This window comes from Gymnoscopelus braueri, assembly GCF_963280865.1.
Source record: "Gymnoscopelus braueri genome assembly, chromosome: 5".
In the NCBI taxonomy this organism is placed as follows: Eukaryota; Metazoa; Chordata; class Actinopteri; order Myctophiformes; family Myctophidae; genus Gymnoscopelus; species Gymnoscopelus braueri.
Window position 1 is genome coordinate 6,423,138 of NC_137606.1, and position 27,972 is coordinate 6,451,109.

At 44.1% G+C, this 27,972-nt stretch overlaps 1 protein-coding gene across 1 annotated transcript in view; it reads right to left on the minus strand.

Annotated features, from left to right (window-relative positions):
• nectin1b (nectin cell adhesion molecule 1b) overlaps positions 1–27,193 on the minus strand; it is a 144,352-nt gene extending 117,159 nt beyond the window's left edge. The window contains exon 1 of the mRNA XM_080428831.1: positions 26,205–27,193. Within this exon, the coding sequence (XP_080284957.1) occupies positions 26,205–26,265 (61 nt within the window). The 5' untranslated portion in view covers positions 26,266–27,193. The remainder of the gene's footprint in view (positions 1–26,204) is intronic.
• Positions 27,194–27,972: the final 779 nt, after the last annotated feature.

The window sequence follows — 27,972 nt, forward strand, 5'->3', positions numbered from 1 at the left end:
CTCCCATTCAAGCTGCAATCAGGGAGAGTCTGGCGCAAACAGAGCCTGTCAAACCCACTTCACTAAACTAGGTCCATCCGCAAGCGACGGCTACACAAAGAGTCGTTTTAGAAAAGGCCCCTGTTTATTTCTCATCACCAACACAATAATGTCAAGCTATAAATATGCCGCCCCGCTGGCAATGACACAAAAGTCAGACAAAAAACCTCGCAACCAGTAGTACTCCGATTTTATACTTAAGTAACAGTTGCAATACCCGAATCTTTCGAAAATAGCAGATCTACAAACTCACAACAGGTCACATCATGACGCGGTGTGAGCTTGTAGAGCTGCCATTTTTGAGTAGACAAGTCAAGTAAAAGTGCCTCAAAATTGTGCGTGAGTACAGTATTTGAGTAAATGCACTTAGTTACTTCCCACCGCTGCGCGCAACATCCCACGGAGGCTAGCGTTGTCAGGCGACAGCGCTCTGATAAAACCGTGGCTGTGTCGCCGGGCTGTTCGTGCCACATCATGCGGTTTTGATCAATCCTGCCAAGAACATAACCTGGCGCGCTTACCCACAATGCACAGCGGTCCTCCTCGCCCCAACCTCTGCACAGTGACAGCCGGAGAAGCGCGCGTCGGTACGCCAAACGTAACGCGCCCCCCCTCATGTGCCTCTTGTGTGCCGACCTTGACTGTGCAGAGTGCACGATGGCAGAACAGATAAGCTCCGGGGTCCCGGGCCAATTACAGGAGGCAGGTTACAAGCGGTCTCGTTACCTTGGCTCCGAGCGCTGACCGTACAATTTTGGGGGGCGATCTCGGAGATCAAGCGCTTATCCCATTAAGACCTGAAGCCGATTCTACAAATGTCTTCTAATTCCCAACAGTATTCTGAAAAAAACTTACGTTTCTATATCAGTGGTGCTCAAACTTTTCATGCCAAGGACCCCCAAAATGATATGCATTTGGTCGCGGACCCCCATCTTGTTCCAGGGACCGCCCAGAAGCAAAGATTTGAGTTAAAAATATTCGCTTTAAAACAATATATATTCAAAGATTTGCACACATTTTCATGATTTTTCAAAAATAGCAGATCTACAAGCTATGAGCTTGTAGATCTGCTATTTTTGAATAGCCAAAAATGTAAAAATAATGCTTTTTAGCTCAAATCAAAAAGTGACACAGATGCGTTCCAGGTCTTAATGGGTTATAGGGGCCAGAGATTGACAGCCGGGCCTTTTTCCCGGTGACAGTTTTCTGTGTAACTCGCTCGCCGTTTGAGTGATGGAAGAGCGAGCGAGCGAGCTGTCCGGTGCATCTCGGGCGATATAACGGCCATCAAAGATGCCAAGCTCTGACAGGCGCCGCTGGCGGTCTGTGTGCTGTTAAGCGACCCCGGGTTGAAACTGTTCTTATGCAATACTCTCCCAACCTTGCCAAATGACACACTACTCCACTATGCTTGGGCCCTTAATTCCACATTGCCCACAGAGAATAAATCACTAAAATAGAGGACCCCACCCCATGCACTCTCATGAGCTGTGGGAGCGGCATTGCAATACTACAAATCAATTTGTCATGAAATCCAATTTCCACTACTACAGCTCTCTAAGCCTAAGATTGTAAACAAATCGTGGCAATGGTACAAGTATTCTTACAAAACACAATCTTACAAATCAAAATGCTTAGAATCTCATTCTTGCATTAATTCATATCTTTGAATTCTGGTTTCGGTGTAAGGCAGTGGTTCTCGACCTTTATTATGGGTCAGGGCCTACTTCAGCAGCCCACCCATAAGTGGTCAGAAGGGTGGGCTGCATGCATGTTCAGACTCGGAGCATGTTTAGTTGAATGATCAATCAATCAATTGCCTTCCGGCTTGGATCAATGGAACCAACATAGTATAATTTTTGAATTACAATGAAAACACGGTTTTACATTTGTTTTTCATTCAATGAAATACTATCATTAAAATGTTAGTGTTTGCCAATTAGTTTGGGGCCCACCATTGGGTCTCGGCCCACAGGTTGAGAATCGCTGGTGTAAGGAACAGCGTGGCTGGTAATACCAGGGCGTCGCATCGACCTTGAAGAAGGGTCGCAGTTCGGTGACACTGACAACGCGGCAGAGAACCCTTTTGATCCAAACTCGCACGGATTACTAATGAACCATTGACCTATAAAATGGACCTCTGGAAATGACAGCTAGCAATATTGACCTTTAAAAGAGCAGTAAATATCAACAGCGTACAGCGACGCCGGACTCAGTGCCTGTGGCAGAGGTCAAGACTCCATTAAGGTCAACACCAAGACTCCATTAGAACAATTTAAGTGAAACATGAAAAGGCGCATTGTTAATTTGACAAAACAGGCATGACATTAGAGATGTGCAATATATCAATATTATATCAATATTGAGATATGAGACAAGTTATCGTCTGGGATTTGAGCCTGTAGATACTATGATGCTGTCGGGCAAAAACCTTGTATCTCCATGTTTCAAATGTTTTGTCGTAAATTAATGACCTACTTGGTCATACAGGAGCGTCATACAAGGTAGTGAAAATAGCAGATCTATAAGCTCAAAACGTGTTGCATTGTGCCCCGTTGAGAGCTTTTAGATCGTCTATTTTCACTATTTTACTTTTTTTATAATAATAAAAAAGGAACGTTTTTTCCAAGGTTTATATATATGCTATATTCTAGCAAAAATGGGGAGTGTCATCACGATGCAATATTATTATCATCACAATATTGATATCAAGGTATTTGGTCAAAACTTATAGTGATATTTGCCCAGCCCTACATGGAAATATTAGAATAATGTATACCTCACGCGAGAGCCAGGGCTGTGACGCAAGTGCAGGCTGAACGGGACTGGTGGTGAGAGGACAGGCAGGCTCTACGTACGCAGGGCGTTAATTAGAAACAGCACAACGCCTCCCTCGCCGAGGCGTGCCATTGGAAAAGAAGTAAGTGGGAGTGGCAACGGCTCAGAACGCCACCGAGGCTGACAGAACACAACTCATGCTCATGGTGGACCCATGAGAACAACATTAATGGTGCAACTAATTGAACACAAAGGGGCGTCTACACACCACTGATGACTATCCAAGCATTAGTCATCAGTATGCACTGGGTAAAATCGTCGGTGCTCATTTCGGAGAGTGTACAAAAATGGAATCAAATGGTCCCTTGCGGGTACATTTGGTTCCATTCGTACACTCTCAGAGTTATGCCTGGATACATCAACATGTAGCGTGCAGGACAGGTCATATATTTTGGCATCAACTGGTTCTCAATTCATTCTCAAAACAGGAGCTCAGAGTTATGGGGGTCTGTGGCCTTAATGCATACCAAACTGGGGGTCCTTGAAATGAAAATGTTTAAGAACTACTGCTCTACACTATACAGGCAAAGTGTTTAGTTATTTCCTTGGACCGTGTTTAAGTGACTGAGCAGGAAATAGCATAAACATATCCTAAAATGTCTCTGATCAATCTTTGGTATATCAGTGCGAGACGGTAGAGCAGTGGTTCCCAAAGCTTGAGACCCAAAAGAGAAATTTGATGTCTCCCTGTGACCCAAACTAGTGAAAATAGCAGATCTACAAGCTCACAGTTGTGAGCTTGTAGATCGGCTATTTTCACTGCTTCGTAAACACTTTGTTTTCGAATGTATGGAATTTATTTATGAAATTAGTTTGAAAAATGTCTTTAATTGGGAGTAAAACAGTTTTAAATAACTAAAAACAAAATGTCGGAAATGAACATTCGCGACCCATAAAAATGGACCCACGACGCACGAATGGGTCCCGACCCACTGTTTGGGAACCACTGCCGTAGAGACCCGACCCTCTGCCTGTATTTATGATTCATTTTATGATTCATTTTAATTGCTCTGAATGTGTCTGGGTGTCAATCTTAAAGACTGTAAAACACGGCGTCAACGGTACTTGGCCACGCCTGCGACCAAAAACCCACAAGCTTGCAACATACTGCGCATCACAACCAGAGTGGCGACAACTCCATTCACTCCAGTGGGCCAATATTTTCACAACAATTTACGTCCGGTAGAGTTAGCAGTAAACACTCTCGGCGCAGCGTGGTGCACTTTTAACCCTTTAAGACCGGGAACGCATCTCTGTCATTTTCAGATTTCTTTGGCTATTTAAAAAATTGCAGATATACAAGCTCATAGCGCGGCTCCGAGCTTGTAGATCTGCTATTTCTTTTTTAAATAATCATTTTTGGAAATCTTTGAATATACATTTTTTAAAGCGAACATTTGTACAATATGTTGTTCCAGGGGACCCCCCAGAAGCAAAGATTTGAGTTACAAATGTTCACTTTAAAAATATATATATATATTCAAAGATTTGCACACATTTTCAAAAAAAATAGCAGATCTACAAGCTCGTAGCGTGGCACTCGGTGCCGCGCTATGAGCTTGTAGATCTGCTATTTTTGAATAGCCAAATAAATCTTAAAGTGACACAGATGTGATCCCAGTCTTAATGGATTAAAAGGTACTATTCCATTGAGAAGTGTAGACCCTTGTGTTGGGAAGTAGTAACGCCTGAAGCTCATGAGAGTACCATCTCTCCCCAGGCCAAGCAGGGATTTCCTCTTGGTAGAAATGGTAGAAATTTGATCTGTATCTGTCTGTATCTTGATCTGCAGCTTGATAAACGTATAACCTGACTGGACTGCCTCTTAGCGATTAGAGTGGCTCACTCTTTCGGTGTTCAGTCTCGTCGTGTCCTATGCGTACTGTTCTTAACGGTCTATATTTGTGATCTGTAGTGTAGGAATAGGTTGTTTTTGTATGGTTGTTTGTTTGTATAGTCTGTTGGGTGTTTCATAATGGACCACTGGGAACGTCTTTTTTGAGTTTTAAATCCATGTTGGCGCTTTTAATTGGTGATACTTTGCTTTTAACTGTTGCCAATAAAGTATTCTATTCTATTCTATCTGTGCACACGGGAGACCCGGGTTCAATTTCACTCCATGTTCATGGATATGGAGTTCCACTTCCCTATTACTTTAAACAAAAAAGATGAATTCCACGTCCCTATTACTTTAACAAAAAAAAGCTGAATTCCACGTCTCTATTGCTTTAACCAAAAGCGCAGAAACTTCCCTTTTACTTTAACCAACAAAGTAGAATTCCACTTCCTTATTAAAAAAAAAAAGGTGCCCTTTCACTGAATGTACATTTCCCTGTCATCTCTAGTAACCATGAACTGACCATGCCTGGGACAATCAAAAGATGACACGCAGCCGTCAACATCTGTAAACTAGTGAACGTAACATCACAGAACTTCTATTAATATAATAGCAGAGTGTGTCATTGTCTAGTGCCAAAAATCAATGGATCAAATTAATCAAATACACATGTTTTAGGGGTTTTATTTGACCATGGGCCTTACAAATAACATCTGAAAATGTAATTCCTACAGCAGCTTTACTGCTGTTGGAACAATTCAAGACCTTCATTTCCTTGACTTTAGTTTAAGACCTTTCAAAACGTTATGAGGACACGCAGGAACCCTGGTTTGTTGGATTGTCCCCATTTGGCGAGAGCTGAATAAGGGGATGTGATAACTGTTCCTATTAGGGTTGTACTTGTTTGTTTACAAGTGGCAGGGGCAGAATGCTACTCAGTATACCTGTAAAGTTCTTTCCATGTGCAAGACCCAAAACTATCTAATAAGCTACCTCAACAACAAGAACTATAATGTTCTTTCTAATCACATCCTCCTCACAAACCATATTTCAATGTTTTTTTCACAAATGATTGCCCTACTTTCGACATGCATGTGTGTCACGCAAAAGTAGCAAAAATAGGCGATCTACAAGCTCACAACACTTTGCATTGTGACACGTTGGGAGCTCATAGATCAGCTATTTTCTCAGACTATTTTGACAATGAAAGTGGTTAAGTGTGTCTGTGAGTTTTATAAATATATATATAACATAATATATATATATATATAAATATAACAAATGAAAAGTATTAACAAGGGCTTGTGACTAAGTAATAATTTGGATCAATTGGAACACAGGTTATTTTTTCCCATTTTCTGACAAAACAGTTGCGAAATACAGTATAGTAGCTTCTCATCCACAACGCAGGTGTGTTGCCGCACGCAAACGTCAAAGTCAGGACTATTCCTCGTTGCCTCCACCCCGCGCCCCACCCCCGACCTCCATGCCCCCGACGGTCAAGTCCGCGCAGCAAATCCGAAAAGCCTCGCAGCGTCTCCATGGAGACGGGCGGGCTCCGGTCGAGCAGATGGCCTCGGTGTTTGTTGAGCGGCAATTAGAGAGAGAGAGGGGGGGGGGGGTGGCAGGGCGGGGGGGGGGGGGGCATACGAGCAGCGGAGAAGAAACTGGGTCAGGATGGAAGGGGGTGGAGGAAGGGGGGGCGGGCACAGCCCCGGGAGCGTCCACTGTGAACGCTTGCCTGCCTCTATATACCTCGGGGCCTGAACACGGACGCACACGTGCGCGCGCACACACACACACACACACACGTGCGTGCACACGCACACACACACACACACACACGGTTGTACTACTATACTTGTGAAGACATCGACATAGGATTTTATGAATGCCATTTCTAACCCCAACTCCAAAGCCGACAATTTAGCCTTTAAGTTCACCAAATGATCTAGTTTCTGTGTGCGACACATAATATAACTCTAACCCCAACCCCTAACCTCTACATTCCTAATCCTAACCCCAATTCCACCCTGAATCTTGTCCTAATTGTACAATTGTCTATTTCTTACATTCTCCTACACTTGTGGGGACATTTGACCCTCACAAGCATAGCAATGCGCACGCGCGCGCGCACACACACACACACACACACACACACACACACACACACACACACACGGAGGAGTCACGCTCCGCTGCACCGACTACCCCCTCATCCCGGCAAAAACAAATACCCCCCCCCCCCCCCCCCCCCCCCGCCTCCCCCACCCCGTCATGTGGCATCAGTATTGTGAGGCTGAAAGAGACCCCCCGCCCCAGCCCCCGCGTCCAACTGAAACACACCACATGTACAGGGCTGCTGCGTATACAGGGAGGCCAGAGCCACTTCCACCCTGCACTACTCCAGCAGATCCTACTATACAGCGCCGTCCCACCGGCCATGGGATTAACCCTTTAAACCCCTCCTCCCCCGTGACACGGCACACAAAATCAGCCCCCCGTTGCTGTTGGACCCGCTTCCAACGAGAACGGCGGCCCGCTGTGGCGGCGGATTGTTTGGTTTTTTTTCTCTTCTTCCCATTCCAACATTACTAAATACTCTCGCTCAATCATGTATGTGTGTGTGTGTGTGTGTGTGTGTGTGTGTGTGTGTGTGTGTGTGTGTGTGTGTGTGTGTGTGTGTGTGTGTGGGGGGGGGGGGGGGGGGGGCATACCCAATCGGCTTCCTTCCTCCAACAGCCATTTGGGGCCCCGTGTTCATCTGAAATCCATTTGAAACCTGGGACGACCCCCATTCAAAACATCACAATCACTCCCCCCCCCTGCCACCCGCCCGACCCCCCTTATTGGGACTTCATTGAATTCGCCATATGGTTCTTATTTACTAGCACATTGATGGAGTTGTCGATTTAATCTGTGGTGCGCTCAATGATGACATAATATTGGTCCAGTTATAGGCGAGGGCCCAGGCCAGCCGACGTGTTTATTTAAAGGCTACAGCTTTGTAATGGCGGATATGAGAGGTTTTGTTTTACTTCATTTTTCCGCATATCCAATGGGGGCTTCCTACACGCTGACCGCAGCACAGCACAGGCCGAGCCTAACGAGCTGGAAAAGAAACAGAATTAAACTTTTGTATTTATTTGCGCTGCCTCATGTCTCTCCATCCCAGCCAGCCAGCCAGCCAGCGGCTCCCAAGGTGCTCACACTGGGGTCACGGCCAGGAACTCTGTTGGAAGGCACAAACTTGGAATCACCCCTGGAACACAGCCCTATTCAGCACAGCATGACCCCGCACGAGCCCCCCATCCCCCACCCGCCGCGCCGACATCCAAATCCCCTTTCCCGTCGTCCGTCCCCGACCCCCCGACCCCCCCACTCGTCTTGTTTAAAGGTTTTTGGCACTCGTACATCTTTTTTCCATGACTTAGGAAAGTGCGATCACTCAGCATATAAACACTTGGCAAAGTGACTAAGCAAGCAGGAGCAGGAATGCCATTCTTTTTTTTAATATTATTTTTAAAGGGGGTCTGTTGCAGTATTTAACAAAATATATAAAAAGGCTCAATATCATGTTTCTCATTCCTTTCCATTTGCTCGCCTTTTTTTTCTCTTCCATTTCCAGGGGCTGTGTAATGCTGACAAAGAGCGTGCACCGTGCCAGGAGCAAACGCTTCCATCTGAAATGCATATACACCGATGCCCTACTTGTGAGCACAGCGCATGTACGCGATTAACATACAATGTTTAGCAACAGAAGGAAAATCAATGGAGAGAAGACACCAAGACACGCACGTGCGGTGCTCACTTGAGCTAAGTCAGTGAGAGAGCGAACGGCGTGGGCTGGCAGGGTCAACGTGTGGGTGTTCGCAGTTGGAACGCCTATCGAAAAGATCTGTATCGCCGACTCATACGCCGGCACGTGGGCAAGACATCTGCTATTTTCAAATAGCCGAAATATAAAATAGGGCTCATGTCATTGGACAATTCTAGTCCAATAACATATGATTATGATCATGCATTCTGCATAAGGAGTATGTTAACCTTTGGTACGTATACGTTTCCATGCCAATACTTTTGTAATTTAATCAAGTAAACATTTTGAATACCAGACTTTTTGTATTTCTACATTGTGCTACTTTCACTTACATTTTATAACTTTAGTAACAAATATGATTCTTCCACCACCACAAGACAGAAGGATTTGTTTTATTGATCGAGCTTGGCCTCAGTATCAACTTCTGGCCTCATTCTGTGGATCTTACGGACAAACGGCCCGGCCCACACGATGGATGACGCATCATGATTCCTTTACAATTTTCATCCAAACCCACTCTTCAACGCCTGCTGCTTAATTCCACCAGTGAATGCTACAGATAGATGCTGGCGCTGCTGCGCTGCCAGCGTGGAAAACGCCCACGTCTGAACCGGGCAAGAGCGCCGACCCATGCCAGATTTTTGCACATAATCCCGATTTTAACCCGTTGGTTCTCAAACGTTTTCATTTCAAGTACCCCCATAACTCTGAAGCGTGTACATGTGTACACTCTTCCGAGTTAAAGACATGTAGGGGTCCATTTGGATCCCCCTCAAGGAACTCTGAGGGTCCCTGGACCACACTTTGAGAACCACTGTACTAGCCCACCAATTGTTGATGTTTTGACCGATATTTTGTAAAAAAAAAAAAAACATTTAAAAAAAGAGGGAAAAATACATTCTAATAAATTTTTTAAAAAAAATGATTTAAGTCAAAAATTTGAATATAGCCGATCTACAAGTTCAAAATGTGCCGCAACACGACGCGGTCGCCAGGGCTCTAAACTAGCTCTGTTAGTATTTCCCTCAACACCAAATCTCGAGCTTGTAGATTTTGTATTTTCACCGCATATAGATGGCCAAAATGCAAAACCTCCTAAGTGCAAATTTCATGATTTTCGGATTTCACTGTGGATGAGGACTATAGGCTATGCTGCACATGCTCAGTCTGTCTGCAAGATAGTCCCGCCCCTCATTTTGTCAGAAAAAGTCATTTGACTAAAACCTCCTATCTTGTTCAGTGCCAATTAGTGCTAAAATGTTGAAGCGCAAAACCTCTTATCTGCACCAGAACTAGTTGAGCAGCAGACAGAGCTGAAACTTGGGAATTCTATGTTATGTAGACCGTCTAAATGTCTTTCAGTTTGTAGTAATCAATTATTTTCAAAATAAAAAAGTGTCTTCCACCCTTACTAGTTAAGTATTTGTTAGTAACTGTCAAGTTAATTGCATTGCCTTGTTGATTGCTAATGATTAGTGTCAGGTGGTGAAACTTTTATCACACCAAGAGTGTGAGTTGATCAAAAATGTTAATGGTATTACTTGTTACAGTACTGTAGAATGTCTTGATCTCAAAATGAGCATTAAAAAAGCATTATTTAACAACATAATGTTTGTTTGTAAGCCTAACTATTTCTAGGTAAAAACCTCCTATGTGCATCTATGTAGATAGGAGGTCATTTTTAGGTATAGATAGGAGGTTTTGGCATTGAACATTTTGAACTTGTGGTTAGAGGTTGTCATTGCTGCTTAGATGTGAACGTCCATGTCGTGATTTTTTAATAATTGCAGATCAAAATCACACGTGAACACCGTGGCAGCCAACAAACCTGTGAGAATATTGTGGTGTGTTGGTTGGAGGGTATAGGGTATGGGGGTGGGATGGGGTTTGGAGTTATGGGGTGTGGGAGGTGTGGGGTGGCGGTTGGGGGGTTATAGGGTGGGGGGTGCATGAGGGTTTGGGTGGGTGGAGTTTGGGGGTTGTGGTGTGCTGGTTGGGGGCATGGAGATCGGGGGTTCTGGGAGTGGGGGTAATGGGTTGGGTGGGATTTGGGGGTATGAGGGTATGGAGTGGGATGGGGTTTTGAGTTATGGGGGTTGAGAGGTGAGGGCTGGCAGTTGGGGGGTATGGGATTTGTGGGAGTGGGGGAGTATTGCAGGTGGTGGAGTTGGGGGTATAGGGTATGGGGGGGATTATGTTGAGGGGGGCATAGGCCAGTTAGGCCGGATCATATAGGATTGGGTCTTTGCGATGCGATGCAAGAGTGTGGTCTAGCCAACACCAACTCGGGACTCCTGAAGTGGGATGGGGGTTTGAGTTATGGAGGCGGAGATGTGTGGGCTGGCAGTTGGGGGGATGGGGTTTGTGGGAGTGGGGGAGTATTGCAGGTGGTGGAGTTGGGGGTATAGGGTATGGGGGGGGTATGTTGACGGGGGCATGGGCCAGTTAGGCCGGAGCATATAGGATAGGGTCTTTGCGATGCGAGTGTGGTCTAGCCAACACCAACTCAGGACTCCTGAATCGCTGCCCTCCACACTCTCCTATCTAGCATCAGGGTCTTGATCAGGGTCTTGAGCTCTACAGTGTTGTTAGCTAAGCTGTTACGCCGAAGTTCATCTACGTAGGGTGGTGCACTTATTGTCTTTCCTGGCTTTGCCCTGGGTTGGCTCCCATAGTGTCAGTTTGCTTGCCACTAGTTATGGGTGCCTGACGCAGTGCCCTGCCTCATCCTTCTCTCTCTGACTTTGTCTGTGACCCATGGTAAGTTACCGTAGAGGACCACATTTCTGATGTGGTCCGTCCATGTGACTAGTGCCATTCGTAGCATTCTTGTGTAGACTCCATCCAAGGCCCTTTCCTGTTGTGCTGTGACGGTCCATGTCTCAGCCCCATACAGCAGTACTGACACTGTAGCTATACGAACAGCCGCCTCTTGAGGTCTTCTCCCATGTCTGATTTCCACACTCTCCTCATCCCATGCAAGGCATTCTAGTCAAGTACCCCCTGGACCTTCAGGTCCTATTCCATTGAAGCAGTCCAGGCCCAAGTTATTTGAAGTCCTGGACTGCCTCGAGTAGCTTGTCTCCATCATTTGAACCATCTTCTCAGGAACTCAGTAGGCCCAGAGAATGTTCATCAGTTTCCCCCGGTGGATGGTGCCAAAAGCCTTTTGGAAGTCATGAAGGTGATCACCACTGAAAGATTCCGCTCCCTTACTCCTTCCAGTATCCTCCTCAGCACCAGTATCTGCCCGCCTGCTGTTCGCTCCAGGCGGAAGCCGTTCTGCGAGTTTCTCAGTACAGGGTCTGAGATGGGTCTAAAACCTGCGACTTGTGAGCTCAGGCTAATGCCTTGGAGGTGTCTGTCTTGGTGAGGTCGCCTGACTTTGGTACTGGATTGATGATCATTTTGCGCCACAGCTTCGGCAGCTCGCTAGACGTGTGTGCTTGATAAAATCCAACACCACCTCGTCTATGGGCACATACATCACTCCATCCTCCCTGCAGCTCTTGCCTCACTTGATAGTAGCCTTGGCCCTCTGGTACTCATCCATGGTGAATGATCTGTCTTCCATGACCTTCCCATACCAGACGGGAACATCGGATCATCCTCTTCTTTGGTTGAAGGAGGATTTCCTAGGAGTGTTTTCAAGTGCTGGTACCATGTTTCAACTCGTTCCTCTGCGCTTTCTCCCCAGAAGTCTGAGAAGAGCTTCTGCCAGAAACGTCATTGATGAGCTTCCAGTTCTTGCCATGCTTCTGGTTAACATGCACCTCTTTAATGTCCCTGATCTTTTGGGTCAGCTCCTGTTGTTCCAGTTGCATACACGTGGTATAGCTCCTCCTTCTTCCGCTTATATTCCTCCCTCAGACCCTCTCCCTTTTGGTCAGCGACAAAGTCCCTGTGTGCTGCTCTCATCTCCTCCCTGGCTTTGGTGATTCTAGGGTCAAGGCATCCGTCTTTCCTCCTTGCTTATAGGCTCTTTAAGACATTCAATGATCTTACATACTATTCCACTGTCCACACTGGACACAATTTGGTGATCCAGTTGTATGAGTTAGGGGAGTTGGAGGGCATGAGGGTTTAGGTGGGTGGGGTTTGGGGCATGTGGTGTGCTGGTTGGGGGGAATGGGGGTTGTGGGAGTGGGGAGGTATTTCAGGTGGTGGAGTTGGGGGGGTAGAGAGTATAGGGGGGATTATGTCGAGGGGTGCCTGGGCCAGTTGTTTTGTAGTCCACCTAATTGTATTCCTGTTGTCCTTTTTGTAAGCACTTTTATTTCAGGTTCTTGCTGGGGACTGTTCTTAGCACATTTTTTGTGAGAATTGCCCTGCAAACTTTTTTTTTTTTGTTGAATAAAATAAAAAAGCATTCAATGCAACTCAGTGGTGTGTTCTACCGTGTTACGCTGTATACGCTGTATACAGTGCAAATTTTTTGGGGAAAAAGCGTATACAGTCTACCATTTAAGCCATTGAAAACGCGCTAGCGTATACCCACGACCACGCGCATCTCGTGCAGGGAATGATTATCGTATACCTCCGGGAAAAAAACTAGACCACACCACTGATGCAACTGTTTGCAGCTGTAAATGTATGTATTTACAGCCAGTATTATTTGTCATTATTTAGTTATGCAATCACTTAACATTGAAGTGTAAAAGCTCCTATCTGCAGAATTATCCAGGAAAAGTGGGGAAAAACCTCCTATCTGCATTTGCTATATGAAATAAGTGTAATTAACATATAATAATGTAATATAGTCCAGACATCCAGAAACGGTGTATTATGTGATGGGTTTCATAAAAAAATAGCATTGTGCAAAAAAAATACAACATTTTGTAGTTTTCTTTTTCATTTTCCCAACAATGAACATTTTTCAGATAGGAGGTTTTGCGTTCCTAGAATAGGGATGCTAACTGAACAAATAATTACATAGATGATAATACACATGACCTACTTTCAGAATGAATGACGGTATACGCTAGTAATTAGAACTATATATATTACATACAAATAAATATTTGACTCTGTGCACACAGCCCAAACTCCTGTGTTTTCTCTGATATGGGGCGTGTAAACCGATGCGCGGATATATAAACAATGCGCAGCCTCACAGAGAGGCTGAGATGAAGATAAACAGAGAAATGGCCTGCAGTCGGGGCATTGATCCTTCCACTTTTGCCAGCAGGGTCCATGCCAAAGTAACTAATGTAGTCTGCTATTGATCCCCCCCAGTTTCAAGCCTGGCTGAATTTCTCCATAATGCTGCATTGTTTTCAGAGAAGTCAGATCTGTGGAAGGGGAAAGAAGGCTCCACCTGTACCCCCCCCCCCCCCCCTCATGATATTAATGTGTATCTGGGTCAGGACCCATGTTTGTGTGGGTCGCAAGTATATAGCCCTTTATTTTATTTTTTTCCTACATTTTATTTGTTATTATTATTATTTCAAAAGATTAGATTTACAATTAGAAAAAGATTCAGGTTGGGGTTAGGGTTTAGGATGATAGGCATTTAGAGGTTAGGTGTAGGGGTTTAAGGATTAGAGTCGTATCTCAAACTTAGTTGTGCAGTGATATCACACGCTGAAAAATTGCCGATCTACGAGCTCACAAAGCGTTGCTTGTTGATCTGCTATTTTTCAGCTATTTTCTACCTAAAATGTGTTATCTCCTCACACAAGTATAGTAACACAAACCTGTGTGTGCGTGCATGCGTGTGTGAGAGAGACAGTTAAGAGGGTGAGAGATAACACTGTTAGACACGCCTTCAGGGGAGAGGAAAGACTTCAGTTTATCCCCTTATCTGTGGCTGTAAAAGGACAAAAGACCGCATCAGCACTGCACCTATTTGAGCGATTGATTCATATGCATAACAGGCGGAACAGTTAAGGTGCGGCTGTAGCTGTAGTAGCCCTGTAGCGGGCGGCGGCGCTTAACGTCCCATGATGCAACAGCGTCAAATTAGATCAGACAAATACAGGAGGGAGAAACAACAGAATGGGGGGGGGGGGGGGGGGGGATGCACCCCGTTCTCCTCTCCTCCTCCTCCTCCTCCTCCTCCTCCATAAACGGCGGCATTCCCTCAGTGGATTTATTAAAACGGTGGCCGCTTTATAAGCACTGCGCACGCACGCACACACACACATGCACACACAGTCGCACACACAGTCACACACACACGCACGCACACGCAGAGCGTTTGCAGGCCGGCGTTCCTCCTCAGTGGGAGATGTAGAGACATGGCGAGAGGTAACGGGGTAATGAGAGAGAAGGGATGGGCAATATGACTTTAAATCTAAATCACTATTATTTCAAACTTTTGCCTCGATTATAGTTAAATAACATTTTTTTTTGGGGGGGGGTTTGTGAAGAGAGCAGCTCTACAAGTTCACAATTCTCATTGTTTTAAAAAGTGTTCGAATATAGTGAAAATGGCCATGTTGCGATATTTTCCACTATATTTGAAAGACATTTACATTTATGTTTTACTTTTCGCCTATAATGACATGCTTAAAATATTGATCGATTACTAATCAAATATATTATAAAATGATTGATTATTGATCATTATTTTTTTTAATTGATGAAATCAATTAGTTTTAATAACTGTTGCACCCCTATTGCAGCATTTTGCGCCACACTGATTCAGGGCACGCACACAAGCACGCACACAAGGAGCTTATAGCTTCATGTCAGGGAGGACGAATAAACCTGGGTTTGTTTTTTTATTAAGCAAACCCACCGCCCCCTCCCCTCCCACCGCTGTTTACAGCCAAGCTGTTGCTTTGAAGCGCCGGGTCGGCGAGAGAGAGAGAGAGACAGAGAGAGCGAGAGAGAGCGAGAGAGATACCGGGCTCGGAATATTGAATGAGCGAGCGCACCATCACTCATTAAAACGGGGGAAACGTTTCGTAAAACAAACCCCCTTTTGTATGGGCTCCCTCGCCCACCGCAGTACGCATCATCCTCACTGAGAAATGAGAGGCGAGGAGACACATCCATGGGGGGGGGGGGAGAGAGCGAGAGAGAGAGAGAGAGAGAGAGAGGGGGGGGGGGGCTTGGCGATGCGACTTCAAATCCATCATGATTATTATTATTATTATTATTATTATTCCAACCGTGTGCAGATTTGTTGTATACAGGAAAGAAATACTTCTCGATGATTTGATTAACCTACAAGATGAGCCAGATTAAGTCAGATATTGATTATACATTTGTTTTTATATACCGTCTCTGTTGGGTGGAAACCTCATATGTCTAAAACTGCTACTTTTCAGGTTTCAAATGCAAAAGTAGCAGATCTACAAGCTCAAAAGGCAACTGCTACTTTTGATGCTTTTGTGTGACGCTGTAGTGTGATCAATTAGGGCATTCATTTATGAAAAAAACACAACGGGTTAGAATATGTTGTGTATATGAATATGTTGTGCCCGCCTACAACAATATTTTGGTTAATTGCCACGCCCTTTCTGGGGGGGGGGGGGGGGGGGGCAGAGACTGAGAGACAGATGGATAGACGCAGAGAGGAGCTCTATGTGGGGGGCGGGGCGGCAGAAAGTCAAGATGACACACTTCTGACAGGCCGATCAACCTTGTTGGACCACGTGTTACTTCCGCCTCGCAGGATCCATATTTCCTCCTCCCCGTCTCTCCTCCTCAGACTGACAAGGTTCGTCAGCGCCCGCTTATCTGGAGGTCAGCTCCCCGTTAATGGAGGCACATCAACCCAGCTGTCGGCTGTAAATTGACTTGTTCAGGGCAGTCGCTGGGGGGTTGGGGAATTGATTTAGTGTAGAGGTTTGTAGTGATCAGATTTTCTTTATTTCCACAAACGCACACTTTTTGGTTTTTTTAACGACCTGCAGGAGACCTGGAGTTCACCCGCCACCTCAGTCCCATTATCTAGTTCCAGTTCCACCAACTGTTATCTGTAGGTGCAGTATGTGTATGTTTGGATTTAAACTGAAATTATCTTTTAACCCATTAAGACCGGGAACGCAGCTGTGTGTCATTTTTTTATTTATTTGGGCTAATCAAAAATAGCAGATATACAAGCTCATAGCGCGGCACTCGGTGCCGCGCTATGAGCTTGTAGATCTGCTATTTTGGAAAAAATCGTGGGTCTTTAAATATATATATTTTTAAAGCGAATATTTTTTACTCAAATCTTTGCTTCTGGGGGATTCTACAAATGTATTCTAAATCCAAAACTAATGTTGCTATAATTAATATCAGTGGTTCTCAAAAATTATATGTACAGTATTTGGCCGTGGACCCCCATCTCAAAATGTTTTGTTCCAGGGATCCCCAGAAGTTGAAACAGAGTAAAAAATGTTCGCTTTAAAATATATATATATTAAAAGATTTGCACACATTTTCACGATTGTTCAAAAATAGCAGATCTACAAGCTCATGGAGCGGCACTCTGTGCCGAGCTATGAGCTTGTACATCTGCATATTTGATGGCTCTTTAAAACGTAACTACAAGACGTCAAACATCACGTACACTCCTTATACAGAGCTAGAACCAAGGATGCTAGAAAAACTGTGATTCCATATTTAAACCTGCAGTGGCCACATGATTGTCAACATTGTCTACTAAGACAATGTTGAAATGGGATAGTTTGTTGTGGAAGCTGCTGGCAGGCAAGAAGACGGTGATAACCGCTGTAGCATTGGCTACTGTACTGTTCATCACCTGAATATTATACCTGAAAGAAGGTTATCCATATCTGCTGGAATAATTAAACGGACCACTTTACCCATTTTCAACCTACGGTATATTCATATCACTAATGTTCATTAAAAGATGCCATCATTTATGTCTACTCACTGTGTCCCAGAAACCTGCCTGCCTGATATCCTCGGTAGGCAGGTTTCGTAATTTCAAACAAGAATTCATGTTTTTATTTAATTTTTTATTAATCCAAGAACGATGTCTTCTATTTCGGCATGCTATCTTTCCAGGAAGAGAAAAGGCTGTAGTTGCTTTTTTTGAGACTGGAAATGGGGAGAGAGAGAGAAAATGTCGTCTGGATCGGGATTCAAACCTGCGACACGCGTGCCCGGACCACTCCGCCAGCCGTCCGGGCCAAGGCTGTAGTTTCTATTAGATTGGAATCCCCATTGATGCTATAATTGGTACAGTTTTCTTAACCAACATGATGCAGAGTGAGTAGACAGAAATTGTGCCATCAAGTGAACATTAGTGAGGACCAATTAGCCTATATAAAGAGAAGGTTCAGAATGGGTGAAGAGAGCTCCTTTAAGAACTTCCACAAACTACAAAAAGGAGAATTAACACAAGTGTAGTCACAAGGTTGAATTCTGTACAGAGAAGAAGCTGGCAGGAATTGAAACATTTACCCTAAAAATAATATGACTAAATACAGAACCGAAATCAAGACTGGACTCAGCAAAGTAGATTAAGACCAACACAGAGGCGAGGCCTGATACCCCCTCTATTGGTTTCCTTTTTGTCCTGTACTTCACATATTGTGGCATTTGAGGTGAAACTGAAGAGGATTTCAAGGATTTGAACCAGAAAATTGCAGCGGCAGTTTGCAGCTAAACGTGCGCTCCATTTCGATTCTGATCCAACCATGGTTGACTGTCTGGGTGTGAGGGGAGCTAGGCAGCACTGAGGGGACACTCATGGAGTGGGAATGCACCCAGACAAGCCACCAAATGGTAGAGGAAGAGTAGACACTCTAAGTCAGAGGTCTTCAACAGGGGGTCCGCGACCCCTAGGGGGTCCGCGGAGGTACTACTGGGGGTCCGCAAAATTGTTGTTTGAAAAAATATTTTTGTTTGAAAAAAATAATAATAATCAAATTGTCTTTAAACATAACATGAATCCATAGCAAACAGATAAATGGAGGCACAATGCACAATAACATGGTATGTTTATACATATTTTGTACATACACATATATATATATATATATATATATATATATATATACAATATGTGGTAGACCCCCTACCCTACGAGGTAGGAGGTCCCTGCTCCATCTCCCCATCAGTTTGGGGGTCCCTGGCCTGAAAAGGTTGAAGACCCCTGCTCTAAGTAGACTGCTGAAACGAGCCTTTCTACCGAGCACAGAATGTCACACACACAGAACAATAATGATTTTTCAATGGATCTTTAAATGGCTACTATATGGTTCCACAAAGAACCATCACCTACTAAAAAAAAACATTTTATGTAGTGAATGGTTCTAGAGACTTTTTTGGTCAAAGAAGCATTTTTGATGGCATTTTTGCTGGTTCTTTGAGGGACCGTAACCACTTGAGGCGATAGCTGAACGGGTAGAGGCCGCCTGGGAAACAGGTTTGATTCCCAGCCCTGTCAATGTGTCGAGGTGTCCCTCAGCAAGTGTCTTGCTCGGGGACACACTTGCCCACAAAGCCCTAACCGCTCCCCCCTGTGCTCAAGTCTGACCACTTGAGCAGCCAACAGCTGGGTGAAGCTGAAAACTGATTTTTCCCTGTGGGATCAAATAGGTGTAAATATTAGCATCCCGATTTTGGGCGTGTCTAAATAGGTGTACATTCGCCAAAAATAGCAGATCTACAAGCTCACACCTGTGTGGTGTGTAGGGAAGAAAGGAGCGGACCAAATATAGACCCCTGGGAGACATCTGCCCATGAAGAACATAGGGTTTAAGTGAAAGGTTCTTTATATAATAGAATAGAATATAAATGGATCTTTAAACAACCTTGGATCTTCTATGGCATCACTTTAAAGAAGCGGTTTCGGTTCCAGTTGGCACCTTTATTTTTCTGTGTGTACGTGACTAAACCGACATACATTTCCTTCAACATGTGATGAGGGAACAGATCCAAATGATTTCATCATCACAGACATGACTGGAGTGAGATGACTCCTCGTTTCCTTAGTGAGATGTCTCCTTTTTTTTCCTCTTTCCCTTATTCGCTTGAGGATTCATAAAGCACATATAGTGGCTGTCGGGCCGAAACCTTGTATCTCCATATTTTTTTTTTTTTTTTTTGTAAATGAATGCCCACACTTTGTCGCACAAAAGTAGAGAAAATAGACGATCTATAAGCTCACAGCGCGTTGTGATACGTTCGACACGTTGTGAGCTTGTAGATTTTGTTCTACCGAGCGCAAAATGTTCTTTTTCTCTCTTTTTCTCTTTTCCTGAATAGTAACAGCTGTGGATATGAGAGGTTTCCACCCGACAGCCACGATAACGAACTACAGTCACTGCATAATAAGACGCACCCCATTATTAATAGTATTTGTGCAGTCATGCGTTCATAGAGAGCACTCCATTTTGCCCTAACCTTTCCATTATTTAGGTTCAGCGCTTATCAACATTATCATTTATTCATCAGGGGGGTAATACGCTGCTGCCTTTTACTCAGGGCACCATGGGGGGGGAGGGGGGGGGGGCTAATTTGCTACCTGGAAATAATATAATAATCGAACCAAGTCTGCTATTTCCTAGAATGACGACTCTGGTGAATTGGCAGTTATCATACAAACCTTAAAACGTTAATTAACTTGGCCTTGGAAGGAAAATAAATAATGTGTAACTAGAGCTCTTTGAATGAAGGGAACACCGCTCCGTTTCTGAAATACTGGTGAAAACAATTTGCCGTGATGCGAAGCGCTGTGAGCTTGTAGCTTGTCTATTTTCAAATAGCCGAAGTATAGGTTTAAATTGGTTGAACTGATTTTGATGCTGTATTAAAACATTTTGCTGGGGACCCCCCGGAACCCCTTCAAGGACCCCTGGGAGTCCCCGGACTCCACTTTGAGAAGCAGTGAACTAAAACACTCAAAAGAGATGAGGTTTGTCTTGCCCAAAGTGTCTCCATTAGGCCGCCACGGCAAATAAAGCCAAGCTTTAATCTCCTGTCAGTTCTCCGCTATTCTCCCAGGAGTAGGACGCTTGCGGGCCGTCCATCACCCCCGCCAGGGAACCAAAGAGAAGACTCCCCTGGGAGGAGGACGAGGATCCAGGCAATTTGCATCTCCATTCCCACCATCCAAGGACCCCCCAACAGTCCAATAATGATTCTATCACACAGACAGAAGTGTCACGACAACCATGGCATGTGATATATTTCATGAGAAGCATCCAGTGTGTCTGTGCACGGTAAAATCCATAGTCTTAATTTGACCCTGAAAATGTAACCAAATGGTCCCTCGACGGTTAATCTGACTGAGCGTACAAATGTAACTAAATACTAAGGCTGGGAGTTACGACTTCAAATCAATATCAAATCAATTATTTCTAACTATTGCCTTGATTACAATAAATGATCGATTACACATCAAAATAGCCAATCTACAAGCTCACAACGCATTGCAGATGCGTTGTGAGCTTGTAGGTCAGCTATTTATAATTTTTTGCCATTTTGGTTCGCCACCATTGCCACCAGTGCAATATGTGGCTATAAGTGGTTAATCCGACTAATTGATTGAGTTGATTATAAAAATGATATTATATTATAATTATATTGACTTTCTTTTTTTATTCGTTGATATAAGAGATAAAGAGGAAGAAACCTTGCTAGTTCTTGATTATTTGATTTACGTGAGCAAGATTAAGTCCGTCATTGGTTCTAAATGTCGGTATCAATATATTTTCTGGTCAATTGCCAAGCCAGTCCTACTAAAGACGTTTAGAGTTAAATTAACAATGAGGATTTTACAGTGTACTACCTCGTGTTAAGCTTGTGAAAACAATTCACTTGTGTCACTTGAGTACCAATCACACATTCCTGGCTCTCCGCCAGGACTGTGGGACCCACCTGTTCCACTGACAGTGCTCTGACCCCAGTCTACTCCCCATGACCATTTGGTGACCAGCCCAAATACATGCTAAATGACACATATTTGCATCAAATCAGCACACTGATATCCAGGGACTTGGTTGGTAAATAAACTTGGAAGCAGTGTTTCTTTTTCTTAGGTCAAAACTCAAAAAAAGTCAATATACTTTACTCTGTTACAAGTAAAAGGGCCAAATTAAAAGTACAAAAAAAATTGTCAAACCAATAGCTGATGATCTACAACACCAGTAACTAAACCTGCCACATAATTGTAGTGGAGGGGGAAAGTACAATATTTCACCCTGAGGTGTAGTGGAGTAGAAGTGTAAAAGTATTACAACATTTTTATAATGAAATACTCAAGTAAAGTACCACAAAATTATAAGTACATTGCTTGAGTAAATGTACTAAGTTACTATCCACCACTGCTCGGAAGACACTACGAAGGCTATATATAAAAAAATATATTAAAAGAGGTAAATGTCAATCAAATTCAAACAAGACATTATCCCTGCTCCCCGTCACTTGGGTGACCCAGATCAAACGATGATAAATCCGTACAGTCACTATTTACATTGAGCATACACTACATAATGTAGTCCAAGCTTCACCTTGTTCTATAAATACAAACAGAGGCGGATCGACTCCTCAACCCATCTGTGTGGAACCCGCCCCCACACACACACACACACACACACACACACACACATCACTCAAGGCCTGACGGACGGAACCGGTGCAACACGGGTCTCACAAGCAAGGAATCATTGATTAATTTCACACGGTGCCAAAGCTATTACCAGGATTATAGGAGTTCAGAGCTGTGCAAATTCCCCTCACTGCGTAATTGTACGTTCAAGGTTGATGCACATCCGTCATTCAGTGGGTTGATTTCCCAAATGTTTAATCCAATAAAAGATGAGGATTTCATGACTCTTATAAGGCAGCGGTTCTCACACGTTTTCATGTCAAAAGACCCCCAAACAGATTTTGATGGGGACCCCCTGGAACCATTTCAAGGACCCTTGGGGGTCCCAGGAACCCCACTTTGAGAACCACTACAATAAGGGTTCTACATACACCAGAGCCAGAGGATCAAAGCCAGAGGATCAAACCCAATGTAAACAATCCATATGGTTGCTAGCTCAATTCACGCTCAATTAAACATAATTCTGGAATTAGAACCCAGATTATTTACAATCAGAACAGTGTTAGACGCCCATTGTTCACAGGTCCTATGGTTCTCAATGTTTAATTTATTTAATGGCCGCACCTCTTTGGGGAATACACGTTCTTTAACCCTTATTCCCACCATGTTAAGGCTACATGTGTAAGGCTTTGCATAATGAGTTGCATTGGTGCAATAAAGGGCTGGCTGGGACTTGCATGCAGTTTGGGGCTGTGGTGTCTGGAACAGGTTGTATATCAATTAAAGCCATCAAAGGATGTGGGGGCATTTTACAGCATTGCCCTTTGACCCCTGGGGTGAAAGACCAAATTCTTGTTTTTGCATCTCAAAAGAAAGTGGGGTCCAAAAGATAACAACACTTGACAAAAGGTTTGGCAGCTTTTGGCAGCTTTTGGCACCGATTAACGCTTTGAAAGAGATAAATTATGAAGTCACCATCAGATGTTTTGCTAAATTATATGGCTATACTTTGTTGTAGAATGAATAGAAAAAAAACAGCCAATCTACAAGCTCACAACGCATTGAGCTTGTAGATCGTCTATTTTTGCTAAAAATAATGGTGGTTAAAACAACTATGACCCAGCAACTAAGAAATAAGTAACTGTTACACCTTAATGTATTAGGATTTCTCAATCGAAATGATTAACGTTTAAAACCGGTTTAGGTAGATTAACCCAAATACAAGAAGGCGAAGCTACTACTTTTGGCTTCAGACCAAATGAGGCAAACAAAAGCGGCACTTTACTTTGCTGTGTGTATACTATATCCAACTACACAAGCAGGAAGGTGTTGTCTTGCAGTGTTTCATTCGACTAGTTCTGCCCTCAACAGAACAGAACACTTTTCGGCCGATGTGCCATTTGGAGACATGTTCCACTCCCTCGATTGAACGGCTTCAAAAGATTTTCCAACGAGGCGAATCCCAAGGGAACCAAGTTAATCCTGATCTTCACCACAAGCAGAGGGATCATCTCAATGTAAATCAGACAGAGCTTTTGATCAAAGTGTCCAGTCAGTCTTAAACACATCATGCCATACAAAGCAAGGTCACCGTCTCAGCTGTTGTTGCACTGGAGTGGAGCTGGGGGGGGGGGGGGGGGATCATGTTCAGATATGTGTAAAAAGGTTGGCTAGCTTCAGGGCTGGGCGATATGACTTCAAATCAACATCTAAACGTTTGCCTCAATGAGGATCTTTTTGTAAAAAGCGATAATAGCCAGATCTACACGCTCACAACACTGCACGATGCACACGGTGTGAGGTTGCAGATCGGCTATTTTCACAATTTTTGCACACCACCATTGTACAACAAGGTACTGTATAAAACCGGGCTTAAGTGGTTAAACAGATTTATAGATTTAGTCGATTATTAAAAAAAAAAATTCCTTGATATAGAAAATTTAAGAAAATTAAGAAAGGTTTAAGAAAACCTGCTTCTCAATGAATCAAGCCAGATTAAGGCGGTGTATTGGTTCTAAATATCGGTTTTGATATATATTTTCGATTAATTGCCCTACCCTAACTTAGGATATATGTAAGAAGGCAGGCTAGCCTAGTACCAACGGAATTGGGAGACATTTACAAACCTTTAAGTGTATGCATAGTGCACTGTGTGTTTGACAGACGACATGTATACAAAGCAAACGGCCCTGATTCTCATGTTAAGTAAACCACTTAAACCCCATAGTTGACCGTTGTCCCCCAGGGCTCTGTATACTTGGTAGTATGTACTCTACTCTCCTTGTTTCACTCTACACCAAATGTCTTTGCCAAAAATAGCAGATCCACAAGCTCACAACGAGTCACGCTGTGACTCGTTGTGAGCTTGCAGATCAGCTATTTTGGCTGAATGTTCGCCCCCAGAAAACAGACGCTATGGCTCCATCTGGTTAAAAGCTCTGTGATTATAAGATCAGTCGAACCCATAAAAAAACAGCATTGCTTACAAAACAAGACAGGACATAACATGACTCCACCGCCACACTTGACCCCCCATACCTCTACCTAAACTGAACGCCGCCCAAACAGAATTAAAACCCAATCCATACAATGTAAACAACGTCGTAAAATTGTTCTACTCAAGGCCCTGAGTGCAGATAACGTGTTGCATAATGGATCAAATGCCTTGGGCATCAACCCACATGCATGCATAGGCAGGCTTAGTTTACCAACCCCCCCCATCTCTCTCTCACACACACACACACACACACACACACACACACACACACACACACACACACACACACACACACACACACACACACACACACACACAGTGGTTTCTTTGTTTAAGATACACAACACAGGTGATGATTATGAGGAACAGCACTATTAAGTCCAACTGAAGGGTTCATGTGGGAGGTGAGAGTCAATAGACTGAATGACACTTCATCATTTCACTTATCATCATTCATCATCACCTCCAATGGCATCATTACAGTTCCTACCCAACACGGTAGAATTTTCCAGAACGACTAAAAGCTCCAAGAATAGAATGAAGTGTTCAATTATTTCAATTCTGTAGGCTACACATCATTTTGAACATTAACCACTTACACCCCAGCATCCGTATTGTAGGGAAAGCTTTCCCCACAATAACAGAAAACAGAAAAGACACTAGGGGACTCAACCATATGGGGTTTAAGTGGTTAATGCATTTTAAAGTCATATGAATTGCAAAGCATTGTATGTACTGTACAGGGTTTTGACAGCTGGTGAGTGTGGCTTCAAAAGTCTCTCTTTCACTCAATTTACTGCGTGATGATCTTTCCTATTGGAAGGAAGTACCAATAATGGGGAAAAGGTGCACAGCAGCAGCAGCAATGCATTGCTGTTGCATGACAGCCCCTGCACACATCGCCATCTGCCTGCTATTGTGGTCAATTCACTGTTGGACGGTCTCTGTAAAAGAGAGGTTTGAATGGTAACCGGAAGACTCGCCCCAAAACACGCTCGCCCCCTTTAGTGCGTGGACCACTCACCCACCCACAGCGGTTCTTGTATTTGTTTTACTGAGGATAAGGCTAGAAATAAGTTAAGGATTTAAGCATAATTTTACTGAGGTTAAGGTTAGGAATAAGGTTAGGTTTAGGCATAGTTTTATTGAGGTAACGTTTAGGAATAGGGTTATGTTTAGGCATAGTGTTATGTTTAGGCATAGTTTACTGAGGTTACGTTTAGGAATAAAGGTTAGATTCAGTCATAGTTTTACTGAGGTTACGTCTAGGAATACCAGGTGGCAACCGTTGACCGTTCCGAGGTCGCCGGATTTGCCCCGGGGGGGGCGACTGTGTTTTGGGGCGAGCGTTTTGGTATTCTTTCGAATGCAGATGCTGATACTTGAGCAGTTTTCCAATGACTCACTCCACAGTCAGTCACACACACAATAATGTGGGCTACTACTAATGCACGTAATATGCAGCGATAAACACGTCGATTAATCAACTCAGCCCAAGCACACAAGTCGAAATTCATTATCATTCTTGCAGAAGCATGCTGTCTGCGGATGAAACACTAGATCCTCAGTACAGCGTTCATTTAACTCTGAGTGTACAGATGGAACCGAGGAGATTCCATCTGTACGCTCTCAGAGTTAAATGAACACTCTCTAGAGTTAGATCAACGAGAATAAGCATTATGTTGGGACACTAACTGATGTTAGGTTTCCTTACCTCGCATGTGCAGAGCCAACAGGAGTATCCACGCACCCGAACACATCATCATCATCGCCATGGCTCGATCCCTTCCTACAAACGATCCCGGGGGATCCGTCTCCCTCCCGCTAATCGGATCGGTACCAAAACGGGATCTGATCGCCTACAACAACTTCTCCTGGAAATCCCAGTGCGGAGCACTGATGATAATAGCCGTCCTTCTGCTGGTGACAAGCGACCTCCTCCACGGTACGCGATCATCCACCGATGTTCCCAGTCCTGCTGCGGGCTCCCTTGTGGAGAGTTCTGGACACAAAGTAACCACTTGGGTCGGGTAATAATAATGCAATCCAAAAAAAGCGTCCCGGACGCACGCCACAGTGGTACGTGCGCGCGGGTGATCTGATCGTTGCGATCAGAAAGAGATCACAGATACATTAGTTGACTCTCTGTTTATGTCTAATGATCGGAGGCATACGGGGATCTATTCCTTGCTGTGCTACATCCACAAGCTCCAAAAACACTGATGTAGCTCCTCCAGTGTGTGTGTGTGTGTGTGTGTGTGTGTGTGTGTGTGTGTGTGTGTGTGTGTGTGTGCGTGCGTGTGCGCGCGTGCGCGTGCAGGAGGGGCCGCTTGCTTGCTGGGGGTCCTCGGTTCGATGCTGTGCAGGAGGGATCAGAACTTCCAAGTATGAATTGAGATCCTCTCCTTGGATGGAGTATTCTGCGTCTCTCTATCTCCTCTCTGCTAAAAAAGAAACCAAATGACACCTCCTATGAATGTCTTTCTTTCTTTCTTTCTTTCTGTCTTTCTTGCACCCCCAGTAGTTCCTCCAGTCAGTAGAAGTTGGATCCCTCCGTCTCAGGGGGTCTTAAGGGTCCACAGCAGTGAGGAGAAGTTGTCTCTCTCTCTGGATAAATGGTGGAATACTTTTAGTGAAATGTAAACGCAGCCGGCTGCAACGCTATGCACCGCCCTGTTTAACGGCTCATCCTGGACCAGTGTGTCTCTGTGTGTGGGGGTGAGAGACAACAGGCTGAGGCAGTGGAGAGAGAGAGCAGTGTTGCCAGGTTGTATGAGAGAAATAAGCAACCATGTCTAGAGAAACAATAGAAGCAACTACTAGGCCATATGAGCAATTTAAATCTAATGCAATGCGGTGTGATGCGTTGTGAGCTTGTAGATCTGCTATTTTAAATAACAAAATCTTGGGGGAAAAAAAGGCCAAAGAAGTGACTACACTTTAGAAACAAGCCCAAAAAACCGCAATCTGCAACTACAAATACTTCTACAGAAAATCAACTTCACAGAAAAACAAGCCCAAAGTAGCTTATAATAAGCGGACCTGGCAACACTGGACACAATGCTGAGGCGCTGGAGAGAGAGAGAGAGAGAGAGAGAGAGATCCGATTCTGATGACGTTTGAAATAAAGGAGGAGCCTGAAACTAAAACTGTACTCCGTAGTGTCGCTTTCGAGTGATAGATATGAATAACGGATGAATTTATAATTGATAAATCATAATTGATTAAAAATACATATATGTATATATATATTTAGGACTTCCACTCCACTACATTTGAAACATAAATATTGTACTTTCGACTCATTAGGAAGGGACCCCAGGACCAGCCCTGGCTTGGAAGGGCTTTAGGTGCTGAAGCACAGGGCACCAACCTGGGGGGGGGGGGCACCAAATGGCGTGGAGAAAGTGAAAGAAAAAAAAGAAAAATACAAGCTCACAACGCCTAGCAATGTCACATGTGCTGAGCTTATAGATCAGCTA